The 25,029-nt window shown below is 37.5% G+C and overlaps 1 protein-coding gene across 1 annotated transcript; it reads left to right on the top strand.

The window, feature by feature from the left end:
- The first annotated feature begins 235 nt into the window (after positions 1–235).
- Positions 236–23,600, top strand: LOC126014354 (protein SCO1 homolog, mitochondrial). Its single transcript, XM_049777653.1, has 6 exons — positions 236–448; positions 1,969–2,059; positions 11,441–11,638; positions 12,660–12,752; positions 15,806–15,921; positions 23,136–23,600. The coding sequence occupies exons 1-6, from the start codon at positions 236–238 to the stop codon at positions 23,268–23,270; spliced, it is 846 nt and encodes a 281-aa protein (XP_049633610.1). The 3' UTR covers positions 23,271–23,600.
- The last annotated feature ends 1,429 nt before the right edge of the window (positions 23,601–25,029 follow it).

Here is a 25,029-nt window from a genome sequence, read left to right as displayed (position 1 = left end):
ACCCGGCAGCCCGGTCCTGCAACTCGGCCGAAGTCTAAAGCGGCCCGGGAGGAGACACCTACCGCGCGCGCCAGGGCCGGAGCTAAGCACTCCCCGACTCGGGGCCGCGGCGTCACCAGCGAGCAGCGGGCTAGAGCGGCGCCTCGGGACTTCCGGCCAATGCGGAAATGGCGCCGGAAGGCGAGGCCCGCCCCGGGAAGCGCATGGCGGAGTGCTGCTGGGCCCAAGTCCTAGTATGCTGCCTCCGTGTGCTCCGCTGTGGAAGCTCTGGCCCGGCTGTCTTGGGGCGTCCCGGGTCTTGATTAGGCAAAGCCTCGCGCGGCGCAAAGAGGCTCCGCGGGCCTCCTGGGTCGTGGGCCGCTGCCCGGGCAGCCGGCCTTTCAGCACGGACTTCTCGTCCGGGGGACCGAAGGGGCGCAGGGACCCCACGCGCCCCTTGAAGCCCGGGGTGAGTGCAGACCTGTCACACGTCCTGCGACCTCCCCCCCCCCCCCCCACTCTGGTCGTAACCTCAGGGAACCTATTGGCGGGACCGGCTATTATTCTTATTCAGCGAATCCATCTCGTTTGATTGGCTCGGTTTCTTCTGCAGAGAATTGGAGAACCGACACTGATCTCCGCTGTAAATTCTCACGCTTAGAATGTAGCCATTTATTTACTCACTCACGTCCTCCTCCGTCCCAATGAAATCGGTTTCAGGTTTTCTTCCAGGTCTCTGTTTGGTAAGGAAGCCAAAAATCTCTCTCTTTACCTCCTTAAATCCTAGAGATACTTTGTTCCCATCTCTCTATTTGCCCCCTTCTGTTTGGCGAACTGGGAGCCAATTGATACTGTTTGACAGTTAAGTCCCGTTGATGGTTAATAACTCCCGTGGGCGGTTAATACCTTCTGTTGATGGACAGTTAACAAAAGTCTATAAAAGGCCCTCACATCTGGGTCCGGGCTCTCACTCTCTGCTCTCTGGTGGCTCCTTGCCTCGGTCTGTGTAGTTTGTGTTGAGCCCCAGCATGCTGGATAATAAACCCTTTGCCATTGCATGGAGAGCACATCATTGGTCGGCCCCGGCCCCAACAAGTTTAAGTAAGTTTATTTACTACGTTTGGTCCGCTTTATAATTAATTATCCCACCCACTGCAGAAGTTCATTTTGTGTGGAAATTGATCAGATGTGGATTGTAAGTACTTGCTGGCCATGCCTTTTTGGTTTCTATGAGGTTTTAGCGCTGACCTAAAATAGAAATGAAGACCACTGCTTTAGAGATAGGTTAGAGATATGTGTGGCCTTTCGAAACCAGTGAAAGTTTAATTTCACTGAGTGTAGTCGATTAGTTGACTTGGAATTTGATAAATTCAGTTACAAAGAAATGGAGTTTGCAGGAAGCTTCACTTTTAGATCTCTTGACTTTCTTATGGAAGCCAGAGTTAGACAAATTACCGTTATTTGTTTTGTTTATATTTTTAATATCAGCATTGGATTTTAAATCAGTATTCGAATTAGGGTAACCTCTTAGTAAATCGCTGCTCGACTTTGAGTCCTTTTTTTCATAATGAAAAATGAATGTGAATGTTCTCAGAAATAAGTCCCCTTTGGTAACAGCCCCAGGGCTAGGAGACAGACCTAAGACCTAACTGCATCCACAAAAATTCTTCAGTATTTTGGACATTCCAGCCAATGGTTCAAGCAAAGTCTGCAATGTTTGTTTCTCAGGATCTTTGATGTCAGGCATGTACGGGCCACCCATGGCCATACCTGGCAGTGTCCCTAAAGGGCTGGCCCCTGAGAAGGTAAGGGGAACTTTGTTGATGCATGCTCTAACCTAGAATTCTCCCATCTTAAGGTAGCAGAAAACATTCAGTACATTTCATAAGATAAAGATATGTGTTTATAAAATACTAGAATAAATTTAACATGGATCATATTTATATCTTATATTAATTATTATTTTCTTTAACTTTGCTGCCCCAGTAGCCTGTTTCTTGGAAATCTTTAGCAATCACATTTGCTGTTGGGGGAGCTGTATTGGCTGGAATGAAGTACCTCAAGAAAGAAAAGACAGAGAGTAAGTAGATGTCATTTATTTAACACTCAGTTCTGAATATTATCTTTGTGACTGTGGACTAACATTTTTTCCTATCTCTTTAAATAACTTTAGATTTAATAGAGGCAGTTTCCTTATACTTTTCTTTTAGGTTCTCCTAATTATAGCAACTTGTTTGACTATGGTTCATTTTTCAATACAATCAAAATTGGTACAGTATTATTAACTACAAGCTTTATTTCAATTTTATTTACTTATCCATTACTGTCTTTTCCAGAATTCAATGTAGATGGCACTGCTTAACACTGTTAAAAGATGCAATAGACACTTTTGCATGAGGGCATTACAAAATTTGAGAGTAAAGGTTCTGCTATACTAGAGGGGAAGTACAGGGTGCTCCAAGGAGGAAAGGAAAGCCTTTGGAATTTGTGGAGGATTCTTCTTATTAACTGAGTGTAAGTAGAGGTAAAAGCCACTAACTAGAGAAGTGAGGAGAGCCTCATACATGTGCACCTAAAATTGTTCTGGATTACCCCTTGAAGTATTCATAAGTTATTTGGAAGAATTTTAATTATTTTAGTATTTCAGTACTTTTGAGATTTGGTTTAAAAATTCTTTTTTATCTTTAAAGTTTGCTTAACTCAAAATTTTATCTCTTTTGATGTTGTTTGCAAAAAAAGTTTAAGTCTGGGAACAAGAATTCAGTCTATAGAACTGATGTAAAATAGTCTTGATATAATATAGGGATGAATTTGTGTTGATAAGTAGTAAACATATTAATAAGTAATTTAGTTCTTTTAATTTCACAAAGAAAACTGAAACTGTAAAGCAGTGATAGACAATTATAGAATATGTGAGTTTCTATTGACTTGAATTTGGAATTTTACCTGCGACAAAGTTTCATTAAAAAATTTTGTAGAGACACCTGCCCAGTGGGGCCTGACTGTGAAAAATTGTGAGTGCTGTCTGAGTGTGTGTCTGTCTACTATCCTGTTCCATGAACCTCTTGGGAGTGAGCTGTCCAGAAAACTCGCTCTCCCAGAGGCCAATTCTAGGGCTGGAATGCCAAGGAACTGCTCCATAACGTGAAAACCGGCTATACTTTGCAGAAGCCAGGTCCCCTGTTTGTGACGTCAGGCTGGGAAAATTCATGAAACTACGCCTGCCCAGTGGGGCCCGACTGTGAAAACCTGTGAGTGCTGCATGTGTGTGTCTATCTACTATCCTGTTGCGTGAACCTCTTGGGAGTGGGCCGAAAAGAGGCTCCAGTAGAGCACTTAGCTCCGCTTCACTACTCAGCAGTGCACTCTTTCTAAGAAAAGAACACCATTGCAACAAGAAGAAAAAGTCACACTAAAAACTGAAGCCCAGCATTTCTCTCCGGACTGTCTTCTCTGCTGCGTGCTCGGGCCTAAGATTTGCTCCTGTGTGAGGCTTCATCCATGGAGGACTCCCCTCCCTTGGAGGCAAGTCGACCCATCCAGAAAGGGCGGAGCCAGAGGAGTGTGCTGCCTGCATCATTTAGCCACCACACCACAACACCATAACACCACAACACGTAGAAAAACCCACAATACAAGTGTGACAATGGGGAAACAACGCAGGTCAGCATCAGACATAGAGAATGAAGATGACAATTCTGATGACCAGATAATGTCCAACCAACTAATCAACCTCTCAGATAAAGACTTTAGACTAGCAATATGGAAGAACCTCAACGAACTCAAAGAAACTATGGATCGAGTTGAAAAGAACACTAATAAGAACCAAGAAAATATGAAGACAGAAATCAAAAAACTCCAAACTGAAATAACATGTCAACTAACAGGCCTGAAAAACTCAGTAAACGAAGTGAATGACAAAATGGATAAGCTCTGGGACAGGGTATCAGAAGCTGAGATTAGACTTGGTGCTGTGGAAGATGAGATACATAACAATTCTATACAGCGGGAGAGATTGGAAAAAAAAATTAAAACAAATGAACAGACAATGGAAAAATTATTCAAAGAATGGGAACAGATGAAAATAGAAGTCTATGATAAGTTCAACAGAAACAACTTAAGAATCATTGGAGTCCCGGAAACCCAGGAAGAAAATTTTTAGGAAGAATCAACAGTCAAAAACATTATTAAAAAGAGACTTCCAGAGCTAAAGAATATATATGATCGGGGCCGGGCGGTGGTGCAAGAGGTAAGGTGCCTGCCTTGCCTGCGCTAGCCTTGGACGGACCACGGTTCGATCCCCCGGCGTCCCATATGGTCCCCCAAGCCAGGAGCGACTTCTGAGCACATAGCCAGGAGTAACCCCTGAGCGTCACCGGGTGTGGCCCAAAAACCAAAAAAAAAAAAAAAAAAAAAAGAATATATATGATCAAATTCTGCATGCTCAAAGAGTACCAACCAAAAGAGACCCCAGAAAAAATAACCCTAGACACATCCTAGTCACAATGACTAATTCCACAGATAGAGACAGAATTCTGAAAACAGCAAGATCAAAAGGGGAAATTACGTTCAAGCAAGCATCCTTGAGATTTACAGCAGACCTGTCACCAGAAAAACTCAATGCCAGAAAGCAGTGGTGGGATATTGTGACAAGACTGAATGAAATGAATGCTTCACCCAGAATACTATACCCAGCAAAACCCACTTTCCAGTTTGACGGAAGAATACATGGTTTCACAGACAAAAAACAGCTCAGAAACTTTACAGACACAAAAGTAGTCTTAAGAGAAAAACTGAAAGACCTAATTTAAGACAAGACTAACCAAAAGACACACCAAATTTCGATATAAAGATGGCATTAAATCCCAGGACAATTCTTTCTCTCAACGTCAATGGACTAAATGCACCAGTTAAGAGACACAGAGTGGCTAAATGGATCAAAAAACTCAATCCAACCTTCTGCTGCCTACAAGAAACGTACCTGAATAGTCAGAACAAACATAGACTTAAAATAAAAGGCTGGGGAAAAATTATCCAAGCAAACAACACCCATAAAAAAGCTGGAGTGGCCATACTAATATCAGATAATGCAAACTTTATACTCAGGAAGGTTGTAAGGAACAAAGATGGACATTTTATATTAATCAAGGGGTATGTAGAGCAGGAAGAAATAATTCTCCTAAACATATATGCAGCAAATGAGGGGCCAGCAAAATATTTAATACAACTGTTGACAAATCTGAAAAATAATATCAATAACAACACAATAACTGTGGGGGACCTTAACACAGCTTTGTCAACACTGGATAGGTCAACCAGATTGAAACCCAACATGAATATACTAGACCTGAAAAGAGAAATGGAAGAAAGAGGCCTAGTGGATATATATAGGACACTCCATCCCCAGAAACCTGGATACACATTCTTCTCCAATGTACATGGGATATTCTCCAGGATAGACTACATGCTGGCACATAAAACATACCTCCATAATATGAAGTGGATAAAAATTTTGCAGGCTATCTTCGCTGACCAGAAGGCTCTGAAATTATTTGTGAATTCCAAAGGAACACAGAAGAAAAACTTTAACACTGGGAAGTTAAACAGCCTCATACTGAATAACCAGTGGGTCCGAGATGAAATCAAGGAGGAAATCAAAAGATTCCTGGAAACAAATGACAATAAAGATACAAACTATCAGAATTTATGGGACATAGCAAAAGCAGTACTGAGAGGAAAATTTACAGCTTTGCAAGCACATATCAGGAAGGAAGAAGGAGCTTACCTGAGTAGCTTAATGATACAGCTAATAGAACTAGAAAGTGCTCAACAAAAGGACCCAAAAATAGGAAGACAGAAGGAAATAACAAAGCTGAGAGCAGAAATCAACGAGGTAGACACCCAAAAAACAATCCGAAAGATCAATAAAGGCAGACGTTGGTTCTTTGAAAAAATAAATAAGATTGATAGACCACTGGCAAAACTAACAAAGAGAGAGAGAGAAACTTGATAAATCGTATTAGGAATGAAATAGGACAGATCACTACTGATATGACAGATTCAAAGAGTAATCGGAAACTACTTTGAGAAACTCTACGCCACTAAAAATGAGGACCTGGAAGAAATGGATAAATTCTTGGACTCCTATAATCTTCCATGGTTGAAGAAAGAGTATGTAGCATATCTAAATACCCCCATCACTATTGATGAAATTAAAACGGTAATCAAATGTCTGCCCAAAAACAAAAGCCCAGGCCCAGGTGGATTCACTAATGAATTCTTTCAAAATTTCCAAGAGGAACTACTACAAATCCCGGCAAGACTCTTTCATGAAATTGAACAAACGGAAACACTTCCAAAAAGCTTTTATGAAGCCAACATCACCTTGATACCTAAACCAGACAGAGATGCTACGAAAAAAAGAAAATTACACACCAATATTGCTGATGAATACAGATGAAAAGATCCTCAAAAAAATCCTGGGAAATAGGACTCAATGCCTCATTAAGAAGATCATCCACTAAGATCAAGTAGGTTTCATCCCAGGAATGCAACAATGGTTTAACATCCGTAAATCTATCAACATAATATACAACATCAACAACAAGAAAAATAAAAACTACATGATCATATCAATAGATACAGAGAAAGCATTTAATAAGGTCCAATACCCATTCTTGATCAAAACCCTCAGCAAGATGGGAATGGAAGGAACCTTTCTCAATATACTTAAGGCCATCTACCACAAGCCAGTGGCAAATATTATCCTCAATGGAGAAAAACTGAAAGCCTTCCCTTAAATTCTGGCACAAGACAAGGCTGTCCTCTCTCACCACTCCTATTCAACATAGCACTGGAACTACTCGCTATAGTGATTAGGCAAGAAAAAGATATCAAGGGAATCCAGATAGGAAAGGAAGAAATCAAGCTCTCACTGTTTGCAGATGACATGATACTCTACTTAGAAAACCCTAAAGACTCTACCAAAAAGCTTCTAGAAACAATAGATTCATATAGCAAAGTGGCCGGGTACAAAATTAACACACAAGAATCAATGGCCTTTTTATACACCAATAGTACTAAGGAAGAAATGGACATTAAGAAAACAACCCCATTCACGATAGTGCTACACAAACTCAATATCTTGGAATCAACTTGACTAAAAATGTGAAGGTCCTATACAAAGAAAACTACAAAACTCTTCTCCAAAAAATAAGAGATGACAAGCGGAAATGGAAACACATACCCTGCTCATGGATTGGCAGGATTAACATCATCAAAATGGCAATACTTCCCAAGGCATTATACAGATTTAATGCGATCCCTCTAAAGATACCCATGACATTCTTCAAAGAAGTGGATCAGGCACTTTTGAAATTCGTTTTGAACAATAAACACCTTCGAATAGCTAAAGCAATCATTGGGAAAAAGAATATGGGAGGAGTTACTTTCCCCAACTTTAAACTTTACTACAAAGCAATAGTTATCAAAACAGCATGGTATTGGAATAAGGACAGACCCTCAGATCAGTGGAATATGCTTGAATACTCAGAAAATGTTCCCAGACATACAATCACCTAATTTTTGATAAAGGGGCAGGAAATCCTAAATGGAGCATGGAAAGCCCTTCAACAAGTGGTGTTGGCACAACTGGCTAGCCACTTGGAAAAAATTGAACTTAGACTCCCAGCTAACATCATGTATGAAGGTAAAATCCAAATGGATTAAAGACCTCGATATCAGACCCAAAACCATAAGATATATAGAACAACCCGTAGGCAAAACACTGCAGGACATTGAGACTGCAGGCATCTTCAAGGAGGAAACTGCACTCTCCAAGCAAGTGAAAGCAGAGATTAACTGATGGGAATATATTAAACTGAGAAGCTTCTGCACCTCAAAAGAAATAGTGCCCAGGATACAAGAGCCCCCCACTGATTGGGAGAAACTATTCACTCAATACTCATCAGATAAGGGGCTAATCCCCAATATATACAAGGCACTGATAGAACTTTACAAGAAAAAAACATCTAATCCCATCAAAAAATGGGGAGAAGAAATGAACAGACACTTTGACAAAGAAGAAATACAAACGGCCAAAAGACACATGACAAAATGCTCCACATCACTAATCATCAGGGAGATGCAAATCAAAACAATGATGAGATACCACCACTCCATAGAGAATGGCACACATCACAAAGAATGAGAATAAAAAGTATTCGTGGGGATATGGAGAGAAAGGTACTCTTATCCACTGCTAGTGGGAATGCTGTCTAGTTCAACCTTTATGGAAAGCGATATGGAGATTCCTCCAAATACTGGAAATCGAGCTCCCATACGATCCAGCTATATACCATTCCTAGGAATATACCCTAGGAACACAAAAATACAATACAAAAATCCTTACCTTACAAGTATATTCATTGCAGCACTCTTTACCATAGCAAGACTCTGGAAACAACCAAGATGCCCTTTAAGAGACGAATGGCTAAAGAAACTGTGGTATATATACACAATGGAATATTATGCAGCTGTTAGGAGAGATGAAGTTATAAATTTTTCCTATACATGGATGTACACGGAATCTATTATGCTGAGTGTAATAAGTCAGAGAGAGAAAGACGCAGTATGGTCTCACTCATCTATGGGTTTTAAGAAAAATGAAAGACATTCTTGCAATAATAATTTTCAGACACAAAAGAAAAAAGAGCTGGAAGTTCCAGCTCACCTCAGGAAGCTCACCACAAAGAGTGATGAGTTTAGAGAAATAACTACATTTTGAACTGTCCTAATAATGAGAATGTATGAGGGAAATGGAAAACCTGTCTAGAGTACAGGCAGGGGTCGGGTGGGGCGGAGGGAGATTTGGACATTGGTGATGGGAATGTTGCACTGGTGATGGGTGGTGTTCTTTACATGACTGACCCAAACACAATTATGTATGTAATCAAGGTGTTTAAATAATATATATATATATATATATATATATATAAGAAAATTTTGTAGAGGGGGACTGGAGCAATAGTGCAGCCATATGGAATTTGCCAGGAGGGACCCAGGAGGCACCTCGGTTCGATCCTGGCGTCCCATATATAGTCCCCCATGCCAGAGTGATTCCTGAGCACGTAGCCAGGAGTAACCCCTGAGTGTCACTGGGTGTGCCTCCTTCCCCCGCAAAAATATTTAGTATAGGGACTAGGGAGAGGTGTGCTCTTTACATGCACAGGTACATGACTTGTTTGCAATTCTTCACCATACTTGTACCTCTCGCACTACAGGATATAACTCTATAGGCCACTAATGATCAATGGCTCTATTGGTCCTCAAGCTGCCAAAATTATCTTGTGGTCACTGGCACTGCAGACTGAGCAGTTAACCGCCCTTCCTTGATTACAGAGTAACTTGGAAATAGCCCTTAGCCCCCTGAGCTTTGGAATCACCCTGCCCATGTGCACAAAACGTTATTAAACAGTATTTAGTTTTCCTAATCATTGAGAGTACTGACAAAATAAGGCTGACACAATGCCTTATCTCCAAAAGGACATTCTCTAACATAACTACATAAAATGAGAAAATTGGCGTCCTTATATTACTGCCTTTAGATCACATTGAAGTGTTTCAGTTTGCTTTCTGTTATAGCGGAGACCAAGTTCAGAACCATTGACCCACATATCTTAGTATTGTTAGTTAAAATCAAGTATTTTAGTTCCTTAGTATTCTTCAGCCTATAACTATTTACCAGTCTGTATGCTTTGTGAGACCTGACCATTTGTGAAGATCACAGACAAGTATTTTGTAAAATATGCATTAATTTGAAGTGTCTTAATTAATTTTTCACAATTAGATTCAGGTTGTTTTATTTTCAGTTGAAATATCACAAAAATAAAGACATGTTCTTTTTATTATTTTTTTCCGGCCACACCCGGTAACACTCATGGGTTTCTCCTGGCTATGCGCTCAGAAATTGCTCCTGGCTTGGGGAACCATATGGGACGCCGGGGGAATCGAACCAAGGTCTGTCCTATGCTAATGTACATAAGGCAGGCGCCTTACCACTTGCACCACCATTCCGGCCCAAAGCCATGTTCTTTTTAGATATATATAGATGTGACATGTTTCAGTTTTCTAATTACTCATTTTGCTCTTTTGGTTAAGATGATGTTGATTAGTCTTCTCTACCAAAATGTGATATATATATATATATATATATATATAATGACTTAGTACAAATATTACTCTTTCCTATTATGTAAATGGTTTTTCAACAAACTCTCAGTTCACTTATGTTAGAGTGGGTTCATGATTTTCTTTATTTTTAGAGAGATTGGATATTGGCTATTGTCCCAGATCTATGAAAACTTTTTATGACAGACTTGTTTTCCTGTATTCTCTTGAGTTGTTTTTTAATTTAGGAAAATGTACTGAGCTCATTTCATCCAAGGTTCCAATTATTTTCTCAAAAAAGCCCTGTCCTCTTCTTTCTGTATAGGGGGAAACATTTGAAGTTCATAACCACTGGGACTCAGGAGCTATTTATAGCTTTATACTCAGGTGTAATTGCAAGGATCTAACTGGGGTAACACCAGCCAGTATCCAAACTCTAAACATCCAAACTCAAACAATCTTTTAGTACAGGTTATATAACAGTCAAACTATAGACAGACTCATGTTCACAAATACAAAGTCTTAATTGAAAATTAATGTATATAATGTGCTTCTGGATATACAAAGAAACCTTTCATTTACACTAACACTGAATTTTCTTTCTGGTACTACAGGGTAAAAATTACACCTTGTTTTTTATAAGTTGATTTCACCCCAAACAAAGCTTCCTTTGTATCTGTTTGTTTACAAGTTGGTTTTACTCCAAAATAGAGATTGCCTTACATGCAAACCATGGCAGGACTGTCTCAGGATAGCCATCTTTATTTCCCTACCCAGCGGTGTTCTCTGTACTCAATAAAAAGGACAGTTCTGGTAGCTCGCTCTCAATACAAGTAGATTGCCAGGTTGTTATTGTTTCACCCTCAGCCTGGTGTGGATTATTTCGTGCATGATCCTGCTTCAGACCTGTTTCCCTTTCTTTTTTAAATTGGGGTGTGAGGAATTATCTACAACAGGCTTTATTTTTTTTCTACTCCATTTTAACTTCATTTGCATTTGTAAACTCTCTTACTTTGAATGTACTTACTGCATATACTCGCGTATAAGTCGAGTTTTTCTGGCACATACCATAGCATTTATTTTTATTCTTATTCATTGTTTTGTGCTGTTCTTCAAACTTTTGAGCTTCTTAAAAACAGATATTTCTCTGACACAAAGTAGTGATGAAATCACCTGTTTTAAGAAGCTCAAAATACCCCCAAAGTTATTAGCATAATACTATCACTATATCATGCATATATAACCTCTGATGAGATTGTCTTAATGACTTTATGTGTTTGTGTGTCTCTTTAAGGGTTGGAAAAGCAAAGGCAGCGAAGCATTGGAAAACCTTTACTAGGGGGCCCATTTTCCTTAACAACTCATCTTGGAGAAGCTAAAACTGATAAAGATTACCTTGGACAATGGGTATTGATATATTTTGGCTTCACTCATTGCCCCGATGTTTGTCCAGAAGAACTAGAAAAAATGATTCAAGTTGTGGATGAAATAGGTATGAAAAACATAAAAGTAATGTTAATATTCTTAATATTGCTATACTTCTTACATTCTTGAATGACTGTTAAATGGAGTGTTATATTAAATTTGTGAAAATTTAAAATATTAACTTTATATACGGTAAAACTCTTGCTGTTTGTTGCAACTTGGATGTACCTAGATGATATCAAGTTAAATGAATTAAGTCAGAGAGAAAAATACTGACAGATCTCACTTATCTGGTATATAGAGAAAGAGAATAAGGATATAGATAATAACTCTCGAGCAATCTCTTAGTTTTTTATTGCAAAACAATACTGGGGTTGTGTGATAAGACTAGAAGTAGACTAGAGGGCAGAAAAGAGACAGAATTAGAAGTTCTGGGGCATTTTCATGGTGGTGAATGTGCAATAATTGGTCACCAAAACTGAAAGTGAACACTACTGTATTCATGTTACCTAAAATAGAAAATAATATGTTCATGCAATTTTTATTTTAAAATTAGCTGAATGGTGTGTTGCTTTAATTTTTAATATTTTTCCTCCAAAGATTGTAATGATAAATGTTAGAATGCTTAAAAAGGTAAAGTGTTCTAAGTTTCTAGTAACTCCATTTTGGGACCCTTTATTGTTTCCTTGTTTTTACATTATTTTTGCCCATTCTCTCATTAAACTAGAAAGTCTGTGATGTGATTTGTGACCTAGTAGGATATGTTAGAACCAGTGAGAAGGAATAGCTTACCCTTCCCGACTTCTAGTGGGGGAGGGCTGTAAACATGTCTACATTAAGAAACGTGATGTGGTTAAAGTGTCAGGTATGCTGTGATATATGATATTTGCTAGGCTAGTGACCTGATTTTCCACCCAAATCTATTATTTCTAGGAGCAATTCTATCTACTTCCTCATCATCTTACGTTAGTGTCAGATGTTCCTTTGTTTCCTTGAAACTTCAGCAAAGTATTTACTATGCTCATAATTTCTGGTGTTCTTTGTCTTTTTCCTTAAATGTTAATTACTAATTGAGAACTTTCTTCCAGATAATATTCCTACTCTGCCAAATTTAACTCCTCTTTTCATCACTATTGATCCAGAGAGGGATACAAAAGAAGCTATTGCCAATTATGTTAAAGGTATGTTTTACTAATCAGTTTATGTTTACATATATAAATATAAATACATATGTATATATATATATATGTTTAGTTGTAATAACCTTTGTGAGTGATCCTATTGTAGTTGGATCCCTTGTGAAATAGGGAGTACAAAAGGTATGATGAGCATTTCTGTACCAGTGATGTAGCTCAGCAATAGGTTAGAAATAAGCAGACTTTTCAGTTACTGTTGCAGAGCTCTGTTTATTTTTTTAAAGGAATTATTGAACTTTGTTAATAATGTTAGCTTTGGAATACTTTGCTTCTTAGAACTCTGTGAAAACACTTTCTGAAAGTTTTACATAGTAAATCAACTCCTTGCATGTGTTTCAAAAATCTGAAACATTAGTGATAGAAACACTTTTATAACTATTAATGAAAAAATTTTAATTTGAACCTTTCAATATGCAGGTTAAAAACCATTAAGAGGTTTTAAAAATAATAAATTATGATATAAAGGGTAAGTATTAAATGAGTTAAGTACTTTAAGAGTTAAGTTCTTATGAGTTTGGAGTTTGGACCAGTTGCTTAATTTCTTTGGATTAAAGTTGTTTTACCTAAAAGATTTGATGAAAATAAAAAATTGATCATATAGTTTTGTTGTTATCATATTGGTGTCTTAAAAATAATAATTTGAGGGGCTGGAGAGATAATAAGTACAGCAGGTAAAGCATTTGCCTTGTATGCATCAGACATGGGTTCAATCTTTCGTAGCCCATATGGTCTCTCAAACCGAACTGGATGGATCCCTTATCACAGAACTAGGAACAAACCTTGAGCACAGCTGGATGTGGTCCCCAAACAACAATAAATCAGTTCTTTTAAAATCAAACAGATGACTTGAAGGGCTAAGCACTAAGTTTTTGACACTCCTTTGTCCCCTGAGCAGAGACCTGGGAATAAGCCCTGAGTCTGCTAGATATGGCCCAGAAACAAAACCAGAAAATTCAGTAATTTGAATTGTAATTGTGATACAAATTTAAGCTGTTGATTGAAAGTACAAATGAATGGGCTTATATTTTTATTATGGCAAATTATAATTCATATCTTGCAAAATTTGAGAGCGTTTTAGGGGGTAGTTCCTTGTTTGTAAATTTGGGCTCTGCCCTCAGGATTCACTCCTGGAAGAATTTTGGAGATGATATAAGGGGGTTGGGGATTGAAGTTGGTTTGGTCATGTGCAAGACAAATGCTGTACTTTCCCTAAAGTCTCCTTTGAAGTTATTGTTTTTGTTTTTTTTTTCCTTCAGCTTTTGGTTTTGGGGCCACACCTGGTGACGGTCAAGGGTTACTTCTGGCTATGTTTGATTTGATATGTTTTGTTTCTTGGGGTCACACCCGGTCAGGATTACTCCTGGCTCTGCATTCAGAAATCACACCTGGCAGGCACAGGGGACCATTTGGGATGCCGGGATTCAAACCATCCTCAGTCCTGGGTCAGCTGCTTACAAGGCAAACACCCTAACACTGTGCTATATCTCTGGCCCCTATGTTTGATTTTTTTTTTATATCAGCAAGCTTTTAAAAATAAGTTTGTACATTTTTGCATTCACATTAGAATTTGTTAGGTTAAAGTATGTGTGCTTGTGAGGTAGGACAAGAACTGCGTCTTTAACAAATGGAGTTGGAAAAACTGGGCAGTACCATGTTTGAAACAAAAATTAATTCAGACCCCTACTTCATAACATACACATGTGAGAATCTGAAACCCCAAACTGTAAACCAATGATAAGTCCATACAATTTAAGAAGTAAATAAGATTATGTATTCAAGGAAGAACATGGCTTGAAAGAGCAAGCCCCTTAGTTACTTTTAATTTAGAATTATCCAAAGGAAAAATATAGACTTTCTCTGTTTGTGGTAGAAAGTAAGTATTGGGAGACTGGAGCTATAGCATAGTAGGTAGGGCATTTGCCTTGCACACAGCCAACGTGGATTCTATCCCTGGCATACCATATGGTCCATGAGCCTGCAAGAGTGCGGAGCCAGGAGTAATCCCTGAGTGCTTTGGGATGTGGCCAAAAATAAAAAGAATAATAAAGTAAATGTTGAATTTTTCATCTGTTTGTATCATAGATATTTTAATTTATATCTGCTAGATTACATAAACGAAATCTTAATTTTAAAAATACTATGAGATTATTAGTATGGGAAGTGAGATGCACTATTTTGATGTTATAAACTAATTTTGAAGAAAACTTTCTTAAGTGATTCTATTGAAAAATGTAATGCTTAATTCTTGATAGTATTTTTATACATTAGCTAGTGTATTTAAAACACTAATTCTAAATTTTCTATCAACTTAAATAATGGGTCTTTAGCTCCTCCAGTTCTTTATTAGTTGATCATAGATTACATTTTGTAGAAAGCCAGCTCTTGTTTTCATTGATATCTTTTTATTTACTCTTTTCAATTTAATTAATTTTTGCTAAATTAATTCCTATCTGTAATTAATGATTTGAGTACAATTCCAAAAATTTTTATTTTTGTCAAGTTGTGTTGTGATTAAAATATTTTAAAATGTTTTTTGAAATGTCTCTGGCTTGGGTTATTTGGAAGTATCTTATTTCCATCTATTTTTGAATTTCTCAGATACTTTGTTAATGATTTCTAGATTAATTTCATTATAGTATGCAAATGACATTGTTTGATTTTTAAGTTTTATCAAAGCATAATTTTTTATATCTTTATTTAAACACCTTGATTACAAATATGATAGTAGTTGGGTTTTAGTCATGTAAAGAACACCCCCCCTTCACTGGTGCAACATTCTCACCACCAATGTTGCAAATTTCCCTCCTCCCCACCTCACCCCCTCCAGTACTAATCTACAGAATGTAGTCTGGGTGAATCATATTTGTATATTAAAAAGGAAGAGATATTTTTTATTCTTTGTGAATTTTTTATCTTTAAATCATAAGGAAATGTCAAATAGGGCTGCTTACTAGTGATATTGTTCTGAGGTAGAAATAGGTTTGTGGTTTTGTTTAGTGTCTCTTTTTTCTCTCAAAAAATTTCTTTTTTCATTTCAGAGTTTTCTCCCAAACTGGTTGGCCTAACTGGGACAAAGAATGAAATAGATCAGGTCGCCAGAGCATATAGAGTTTATTATAGCCCTGGGCCCAAAGATGAAGATGAGGATTACATAGTAAGTAAATGTTCTCAAATTTTATTCCTTGGAGTAATTTAGCGGTTCTTAGGCATTCCTACATGTTTGGGTGACCTTAGAGGTTAAAGAAACCCCAAGATTATTGTTCATTGTAAATTCCTTATGAAATGGGGATATTTGAGTGGCCAGAGAGATAGCGTTTACTATCTCTTTCACAGCTAACTGATTCAATCCCTAGCACTACATATGGTCGTCAATTAATGCTGATAGTTATCCTGGAACTGAGAACTAGAAGTAAGCCCTGAACACTGTCAGATGTGACCCCAACCTCCCCCTTCAAAAAGATCAAGGAATTGGGGAATATTTAAAATAGCCGTGTAATATAGTTTTTAAGCATGCTTGTTTAAATGTTTGATGTTCTCATAATTAAATTACCTGTTTGTTTTTTCTTAGCATATAATATTGGAAGGCAGGGCCAGAGACTGAGTGGGCTGCAGATAGATCAGGATCAAACAAAGCAACCAAACAAAAACAACCAAAATACAGGACTGTATAAAGTAAATGATGTCTTAGATTCAGTAGGCTTTGAATCTATGTACTTCATGTTAAAAATAAAGAAATCATTGGAGGCAAATTTTTTGTTAATTAAAATATGTTGAATCTGTTTCTAGTGAATCATAAGAAATTACTTCTTTTGAGAAGATAAACTTTCCTATAAGGTTTATTGTGTGTGTGTGAGTGTGTGTGTGTGTTTCAGTTAACACTAAGTTTTGCTCAGCACTTACTCCTGGTTTTGCACTTGGGGATTATTCCTGACAGCCTCTGTGGTTTTATATGTGGTACCAGGGCTCAAAGTTCAGTCAGCCACATGCAGTGATGAAAAGGACATATACACTACCTGCTATACTGTTGCTCAGGTCCAAAGTTAACTTCTTTATCAACTATATGTCTTGTACTACATTTCTTTTCTAGAACATATACTAGGCCTTATTTTTTTTTTTTTTTTTTTTTTTGGTTTTTGGGCCACACCCGTTTGATGCTCAGGGGTTACTCCTGGCTATGAGCTCAGAAATCGCCCCTGGCTTGGGGAGACCATATGGGACGCCGGGGGATCGAACCGCGGTCCGTCCTACGCTAGCGCTTGTAAGGCAGACACCTTACCTCTAGCGCCACCTTCCCGGCCCCATACTAGGCCTTATTTTAAATATTGATCTGCTTTCAGAAGATTATTTTTGAGGGCTCAAGAGATAAAACAACAGTTAGGGTACATGCCTAGCATGTACTAGAGCTGAGTTCAAAACCCAGCACTGTTTGCAGCCCTCAAGGCTCTACTACCCAACAGGGTTCTGGAGACCTCTAGTTGTGCCTAGGTGACCTTGGTAATCCCTAGTACTGTAGAAGGACTAAAGTAGTACAGCATCTTCATGCCTCTATGTTGAATCACCCACTAAATTGGCCAAAGATTTCCTATGGATCTTCCTCCTAAGTGCCACTGTGTGGTCAATAAAAAGCAGAACTTTTATGAAGTTGCATTTATTGCTATATCTTTGCATTTTTTGCACTGTCAACCAAAAGGGGGAGAATTCCTTATTTTTAAGTGATTGTTTAGTATCACTTGTCACTTGAAGTCACAGACATGTATGTAATGTCTGTTCACATATATTTGTTGGGTGTTTTCTATTTTCATCATTGCTATCATATTCCTGATTTTATTTTTGGTTTGTCAAGTAGCAATTGAACATGCAATAAATTTCTCAGATTCCTTAGTGCCAAGTGTTCTGCAGAGTTAAAATTGGATTTTCTGGCAAGACATAACTAAAAATTAAAGATGTTGACTAATCTACACTTAAATCAAAATTAACTTAGTCAGAAAAATGGATTTAAGATTACTCCCTGACACCTAAAGAGTTTTCAGCTGAGTTACTGATGTGGTTTTTTAGTGTAGTGTACAAAGAATTTAGGAAATAAAAAATTGTATTTTATTGGATAACTATTATGACTAAATATATCACAATTTATAAATTTAAAAATTTAGAAATTAGGAGTGATAGCCTTCTCTGGCAACTCTTCAGCTGAAGCAACATCTCTAGCCATGAACAAGTTAGATCCCATGATGGGAACAACAAGGACTTCTAATGGAACAGCAGGGACCTTGTTACCCCTATCGATAGTCAATAGAAATGAGAATCTGAATAAAATTGATATATCTCTGGATGATATCAAATTGAGTCAAAGGAAGAAAGCAAAGCAGAATTTCCCAAGACTAAATAGAAGATTCCAGCAAAGTGGTGCCAGAATGAGAGTTCCCAGGGGAGTCCAACAGAATTTTGGTTTGATAAGAATAGTTTGAGCCATAAAAGTGTAATAATAATAATAATGCCTGAAAAGAATATTAAAAGAACATTTTAAGGATATAAACCTTTTAGGCATATAAAGATAACCTTTATAAAGTTATCACTGGCCTTGCAACTAGAATTCAAAAGGGAATTAGACTACCTCAGAGTGATAAGATTATAGAATGGTATTTTCCCATATTAAAAAGGAAGAAGCCTTCTGAGACAAAACAAAGTACAAAAGATATCAGTTGCAGTTGTCAAGAGACCCAGTGAGCTAATTAGAAAAAATAACATTCCAGCCAATTATACCAGAAATGGAAATAAATTAGGTCATCAGAAAGAGTTTATCAGGGCACAACAGTAGGGCATTTGCCCTGGCATCCCATATGGTCCCCCAAGTCAGGAGTGATTTCTGAGCACATAGCCAGGAATAATGTAACACCTGAGCATCACTGAGTATGGCCCAAAAATAAAAAAAAATTAAAAAAAGGAAAAGAGTTTATTAGCCAACTTTCTTTTCAGAGGAGACCTGAAGGTTCAGACCCAGTAGAACATAAAACAATCACTAATAATGTAGCAAAGAAAATTCATCAATTACATACTTCCAGATTGATGAATTTTGGCATGTCTTTTGACAGTTTAAGAGCAGTGCAGTCCCCACTAACTCAGAAACCATGATTAATTAATACGGTTAAATCCTCATTCTTGACAGAATGGGAGCAATCTGATAGAAAATTCCTGAAGGAGGAACCATGGAGATTCACACAAAAGGACTTTTGAGTGATGTCTCAGTTTTAAAAGTTGAATTTTAAAAACTGACTCTGCTAAACAACTTATTTTTTCTTTTTGAAATAATTTTAAACATAAAAACAATTTAAACATGTATAACTCCTGGAAGAATAACAGCAAATAAACAATTTATCTGTTCTTAATCATTTTCATTCTTGGCCCAGACATAAATATTCTTTCTGTGAGATCTTTTGGGTTCTCATGCAGCAGAAAGTTAACAGAAATACAAAGTAATTATTTTTCTGATTTATTTTAAGGTTTCATTGTCTTTGCCTATTTTTACATCTTCCCATGGCAAGTCTTAAAATATAATCTTGATATATAAGTAGGACCCTTTGATATCAACACTATTAAGTGTTGATGTAATAAGTGCAGTTGACTTAATTATAAATTAAAAATTACTCGAATTACAGTTTAGTGTTAAGACTTAATGGGAATTTGGTTCATTTCAGATTATTCCTTTAGAGTTGTAAATCTTTAGTGCTGAACTTCTAACAAAAAAACTTAGTGTTAATCTTATTCTTAATGGGCTCCTAGGGTATAGTCCTAAGAGTGGTATTGCTGGATCATATGGAGGCTCAATTTCTAGTTTTTGAGGAATATTCCTTATTGCTTTCCAAAAAGGCTAGATCAGTCGACATCCCCACAAGCTGTGAATGAAAGTCTCTTTCTCCCTGCATTTGCACCAACACTGTTATTCTTGTTTTGTTTTGTCTTTGTGATGTATGGCATTCTCTGTAGTGTCAGTTGTTTTGATTTGCATCTCCCTAATGATTAAAATAAAAGATAAAATTATGTGGAACATTTTTTCATGTGCCATTTAGTCATCTGTAATTCTCTGTTTATTTCTTCCAATTTTTGGGTGGGGTTAGAATTTTTTCTTCTTGCTAAGCTTTACCAGTAACTTACATAATGTTATTTATATTAACCCTTTTTTCAGATAGGTTTTGGGTGAATAGTTTCTCCCACTCCATGGGTACACTTTGTATCCTAGTCTCCATTTTCTTTGCGGTGCAGAAGCTTGTTAGTTTAATGTAGTCGCATCTGTTTATCTTGGTTTCCACTTGGTTGGCCAGTAATGTTTCATCCTTGAAGGTGCCTTTAGCTCAGTGTTTCCTTTAAGGACCTATGGTTTCAAGTCTAACATCAGGGTCTTCAATTCATTTTTATTTGACTTTTGTGCATGGCGTTAAAGAAGTTTGAGTTCACTTTTTTGCTTGAAGTTGACTAGTTTTCCCGACATCACTTGTTGGTGCTTTTTTTGCTCCACTTTGTATTTCTTGCCCTTTTATCAAAGATTAATTTGATCCTATACCTGAGGATCAGCCTTAGAATAATCAAGTCTATTTGATCTGAGTCTTTATTTCAGTACCATGCTGTTTAAAAGACCTTCTATATAGTATAGTTTGAAGTTGGGGAAAGTGATGCTTCCCATCCTTTTTCCCAAAGATTGTTGTATCTATTTATGGATGCTTATTGTTCCAAATGTTGAGGAATGTTTGATATATTTTATCTTTAAATGACATGGGTATCCTTATAGTGATCTCATTAAATCTGGACAATGCTTTGGAAGTATTGCCAATTCAATGCTGTTAAACCTTCTCAATCCATGAGCAAGGTCTGTGTTTCCATATCTTTGTGGCCTCTTTTATTTCTTAAACAGGGTTTTTAGTGTTTTTTTTTCTTTATAGAGATCTTTCATCTCTTTACTTAAATTAAGTAAAGATACTAGATTTTCTGAGCTACATTTATGAATGTTTTTTTCATTATCTCTTCACTTTTACTATTGTATTTAGCAAAAACCAGGGATTTTTGCATATTAACTTTGTAGCCTGCCACTTTACTATATGTATCTATTATTTTAGACTAGAGTCATTTGGTATAGTCTTTCTAAATATAATTTTATGCCCTCAGCACTGAGAGCTTGATTTCTTTCGTTCCTGCCTGGATGCCCTTGATTTCTTTCTTTTGCCTAATTACTATGGCAGGTACTTCCAGCACTATATTTCATAGAAATTACAAGAGCAGGCAAACTTGTCTTGTACCAAATTTTAGAGGAAAGGCTTTTAGTTTTCCCCGTAATGTGTGTGTTATGGGCTTTAACTATACTGAGGAAAGTTCCTTCAATTCCCATCTTGATGAGAGTTTTTATCATGAATGGGTGCTAGACCTTCGATGCATCCCTGGGATAAGTCCTACATGGCCATGGTGTATGACCTTAATGAATTGTTAGATTCTATTTGCTAGTTGTTTTGTTGAGAATCTTTGGTGGATTCTATTTGCTAGTTGTTTTGTTGAGAATCTTTGAATCTATATTCATCAATGATATCACCCTGTAATTAGTTAACTTGTTTTTATCTTTCACACTGATTTCTTGTGTAAAATTCAGTCATTTACAATGAGAAGAATCACTCTCACTAGTCTTACTCTGGATGAACAGGAGTTGATAGTCTAGTGTGCCAAAGTAAAGTCAAGCATTCTCTGATGATTGCATACTATTATTTAATGCCCAAATGCAGCAAAATATTCTGACAATAGGTTATTAAAGTCTGTAAGTTTGAAGTTTGACATTTTGATTTGCTATAATTAAAAATATCTGAGTTTATGTATTACTTTCCCTAGAAATTAGTGTTGATTTCTTTATAAGAACAACAAAGGTAGATGGGGCCAGAGTGGTGGCACGCAAGTGATAGGGCATTTGCCTTGCATGCAGCTAATCTAGGATGGGCATAGTTGGATCCCCTGGCATCCCATAGCCAGGAGTGATTTCTGAGTGCATAGCCAGGAATAACCCCTGAGCCCCATGGGGTGTGGCCCAAGAGCAGAGGCAGAGAGAGAGAGAGAGAGAAGAGAAAGTAGAGAGAGAGAGAAAGCAGAGAGAAAGCAGAGAGAAAGCAGAGAGAGAGAGAGAGAGAGAGAGAGAGAGAGAGAGAGAGAGAGAGAGAGAGAACAGAGACTAACACTCCTGCCTGCTTTGCAATTATGTTCTAGATGTCACTGTTGTCTCATGCTTTTTGGTTCATTTGATTCATGTTAGCGATAGAAAGCTATCAATATCATTTTCATGTTTGTTTCCAGGATGTAAATCTGATCTATATCTGCTCTTTTGCTAATAAATCTCTTTTTTTTGGGGGGGGCACACTGGTAACGCTCAGGGGTTACTTCTGGCTATGAGCTCAGAAGTTGCTCCTGGCTTGGGGGACCATATGGGACTCCGGGGGATCGAACCGTGGTCCGTCCAACGCTAGCGCAGGCAAGGCAGGCACCTTACCTCTAGCGCCACCGCCAGGCCCCATAAATCTCTCGATAAAGGATCACTAGAAGCTATTCACAAAATTTGAAAATAAACTTTATTTTGTCTCTATAAGAAAATGACTTCTTACAGAATATTTTTGTAAATAAGGAGCACTTAAATTTAATCAATGAATAATATATTTTTGACTAGTTTAGAATTATAGGTAGCCTATTTCAAAGCAAAGGAAGAATAACTGAATGTGAGTCTGCTGTTTCATGAAAATAAAGTATAAAGATGCTTTTCACTTCCATGTTATTTTAAATATTGTATAGAGCTACTACTAGTACCATTTTGGGGGAAAAATGTAAAAAAATAGTTGCTCAAATATCAACATTAAGTACATCAAACAGCAAAGTATTTTTGGTATGTTAAGATTTTACTCTTAAAGTATATTTTGTAAATATAAAATTTATCTACATATATTTAGCTGTATCTTATGATTTAAAAAATATCAAAATAAGTAGAGGAGGAGGACAGGATTGGGCCATGCCTGGCAGTGCTCATGGGACTCTATATGTTGACTGTCATTGAGTTAAGATCTTTTGTGTGCAAGACAATTGCCTTACTGTCTCTAGCACAGAGAATAGATTATTTTTAAGAGTTTATAGTAATAAGTATATAAAGCATTAAACTAAATTTAAAGTTCAACTAATGTTTTAAGCAATAGAACAAAGTTTAGGCACACGGGAGATTTTTGATAATTTGTCCTCTGAATTCCAAAAATAGGAAATTCTAGAATGATTACTTGTGTATTATGTGACATTCTTTTAGTTAACTGGTAGTATTTATTTAGTAAAATAAGTGAATAATGTTGGTAATCTTTTTATCTGCAGGTGGATCATACAATAATAATGTACTTAATTGGACCAGATGGAGAATTTTTAGATTATTTTGGCCAGAACAAGAAGAATGCAGAAATAGCTGGTTCAATTGCTGCACACATGAGGCAACACAGGAAAAAGAGCTAACCAAAGCAACTTTGTTGAACACAGTATTCTCTTGCAATAGAGGAAAAAGTTTTGTCTCCCACTGGAGCCAACATAAACATACATGCAAATGTAACTACCTCCATATCATGAGAACATTTGTATATTGTGCTTAGGACATGACCCTGAGGTAGCCAGGACTGATTCTTTGAACCCTAACACTTGCAACTTAAAAATCTCCCTGATAACTTAACTTGAAACTAGAGGGCCAAATTAATGTCAAACCCGACGAATAAATCTTCAGGAAGATTCACTTAGGAGAGGCATGCCCTATTGTATTTACATCCCCAATAAACAAAGGTTCTTCGATCAGCATTGCTTTCTCTGTTGTTTTTCCTTGCTCACATAAATTGTGGAACTAAAATTCTGGGAAAGGGTAGATGGGGAGGGAACCCTGAACAGTAGTAGAAGGTGTAGTGTGGGAATATGTTGATATGATTTATATGCAAAGTTTTCAGTGCTCTTCTAGATGGAAATAAGGGCATTAATTGTGAGGGTGATAGAATATTGTTTACCTATGCTGGATTATACTGTTTGTGAATAAAAGGTATATTCTTCAGAACCAGAGAGATAGCACAGCCATAGGGTGTTTGCCTTGCACACAGCCAACCCAGGATGGCTTTTTGTTCTGGTATCTGCCAGGGCCGATTTCTGAACACAGGAGCCAGGAGTAACCCCCCTGAGTGCTGTTGGGTGTAACCCAAAAACTAAAAACAAAAAACTTTGCCTCAGTTTGACCTTTTGGGGGGGGGGGGTGTTACAAATATATTGATGTCAGCTTACAGTTTAACAGCAGAGATCCACAAACTCAAAATGGATAAGTAGGTGCTTACGATTAAAATGCCACTTTCAGGGGCAGAATTTTCTTGAGACTCGGATTAAATGCAGAGTTTATAAAACATTCTAGTTGCCTCAGGTTCTGATATCCTGGAGATTAGTCCTTGAGAAACATGTAGAGAGTAAAAGGTTTTGATCTAGATGAGAAAATTTGACTCATCTTCAGTGTGTCATTTAAAAAGTGCCTCTCATGGGGCCAGAACGGTGGCACAGTGGTAGGGCATTTGCCTTGTATGCGGCTGACCTAGGAGTACGAACCACGGTTCTATCCCCCAGCATCCCATATGGTCCCCCAAGCCAGGAGCAATTTCTGAGGCAGAGCCAGAAGTAACTCAGCATCATTGGTGTGACCCAAAAAAACAAAAACAAAAAAAAACAAAAAAAGTGCCATTGACACAGACATTCAAGAAACAGGCCAGAGGGGCCAGAGCAATAGCTCAGCACGCAGCTGATCCAGGACGCACCTGGGTTCCATCTCCAGAGTCCCCAAGCCAGGAGCGATTTCTAAGTGCATAGTCAGGAGTAACCCCTGAGTGTCACTGAGTGTGACCAAAAAAAAAAAAAAAGTTAAAAAAAAAAAAAACAGGCCAGAGAATAGTACAAGCAGGTATTTGCCTTCCAAACAGCAAACCTGGTTTAACTCCCAGTGCCCCATAGGTCGCTGTGCCCACCAACAGTGTGGCTGTGGAGCAGAGCTGCCGTGCTTTTCACTTGTCTGTCTTCCTCCCATCATAACTCTATTAGAGAGTTTATATACCTGGTTATTACTGGCCAGGCTGGGTGTCAGGTCAGTGGTTCTGATTTGGGGGTTGATATGGTAGCTTCTGAGTTCAGTCTTTTAACAAATAAGGATCTGATTGATGTGATGCTCAGTTTCTTAAGCTTCAGAGTTTTAAAATTTGAT

The sequence above is a fragment of the Suncus etruscus genome, chromosome 7 (genome assembly GCF_024139225.1).
Source record: "Suncus etruscus isolate mSunEtr1 chromosome 7, mSunEtr1.pri.cur, whole genome shotgun sequence".
Lineage (NCBI taxonomy): Eukaryota > Metazoa > Chordata > Mammalia > Eulipotyphla > Soricidae > Suncus > Suncus etruscus.
The sequence above is the reverse complement of the archived record's forward strand: the minus strand, read 5'-3'. Positions and strand labels throughout refer to the sequence as shown.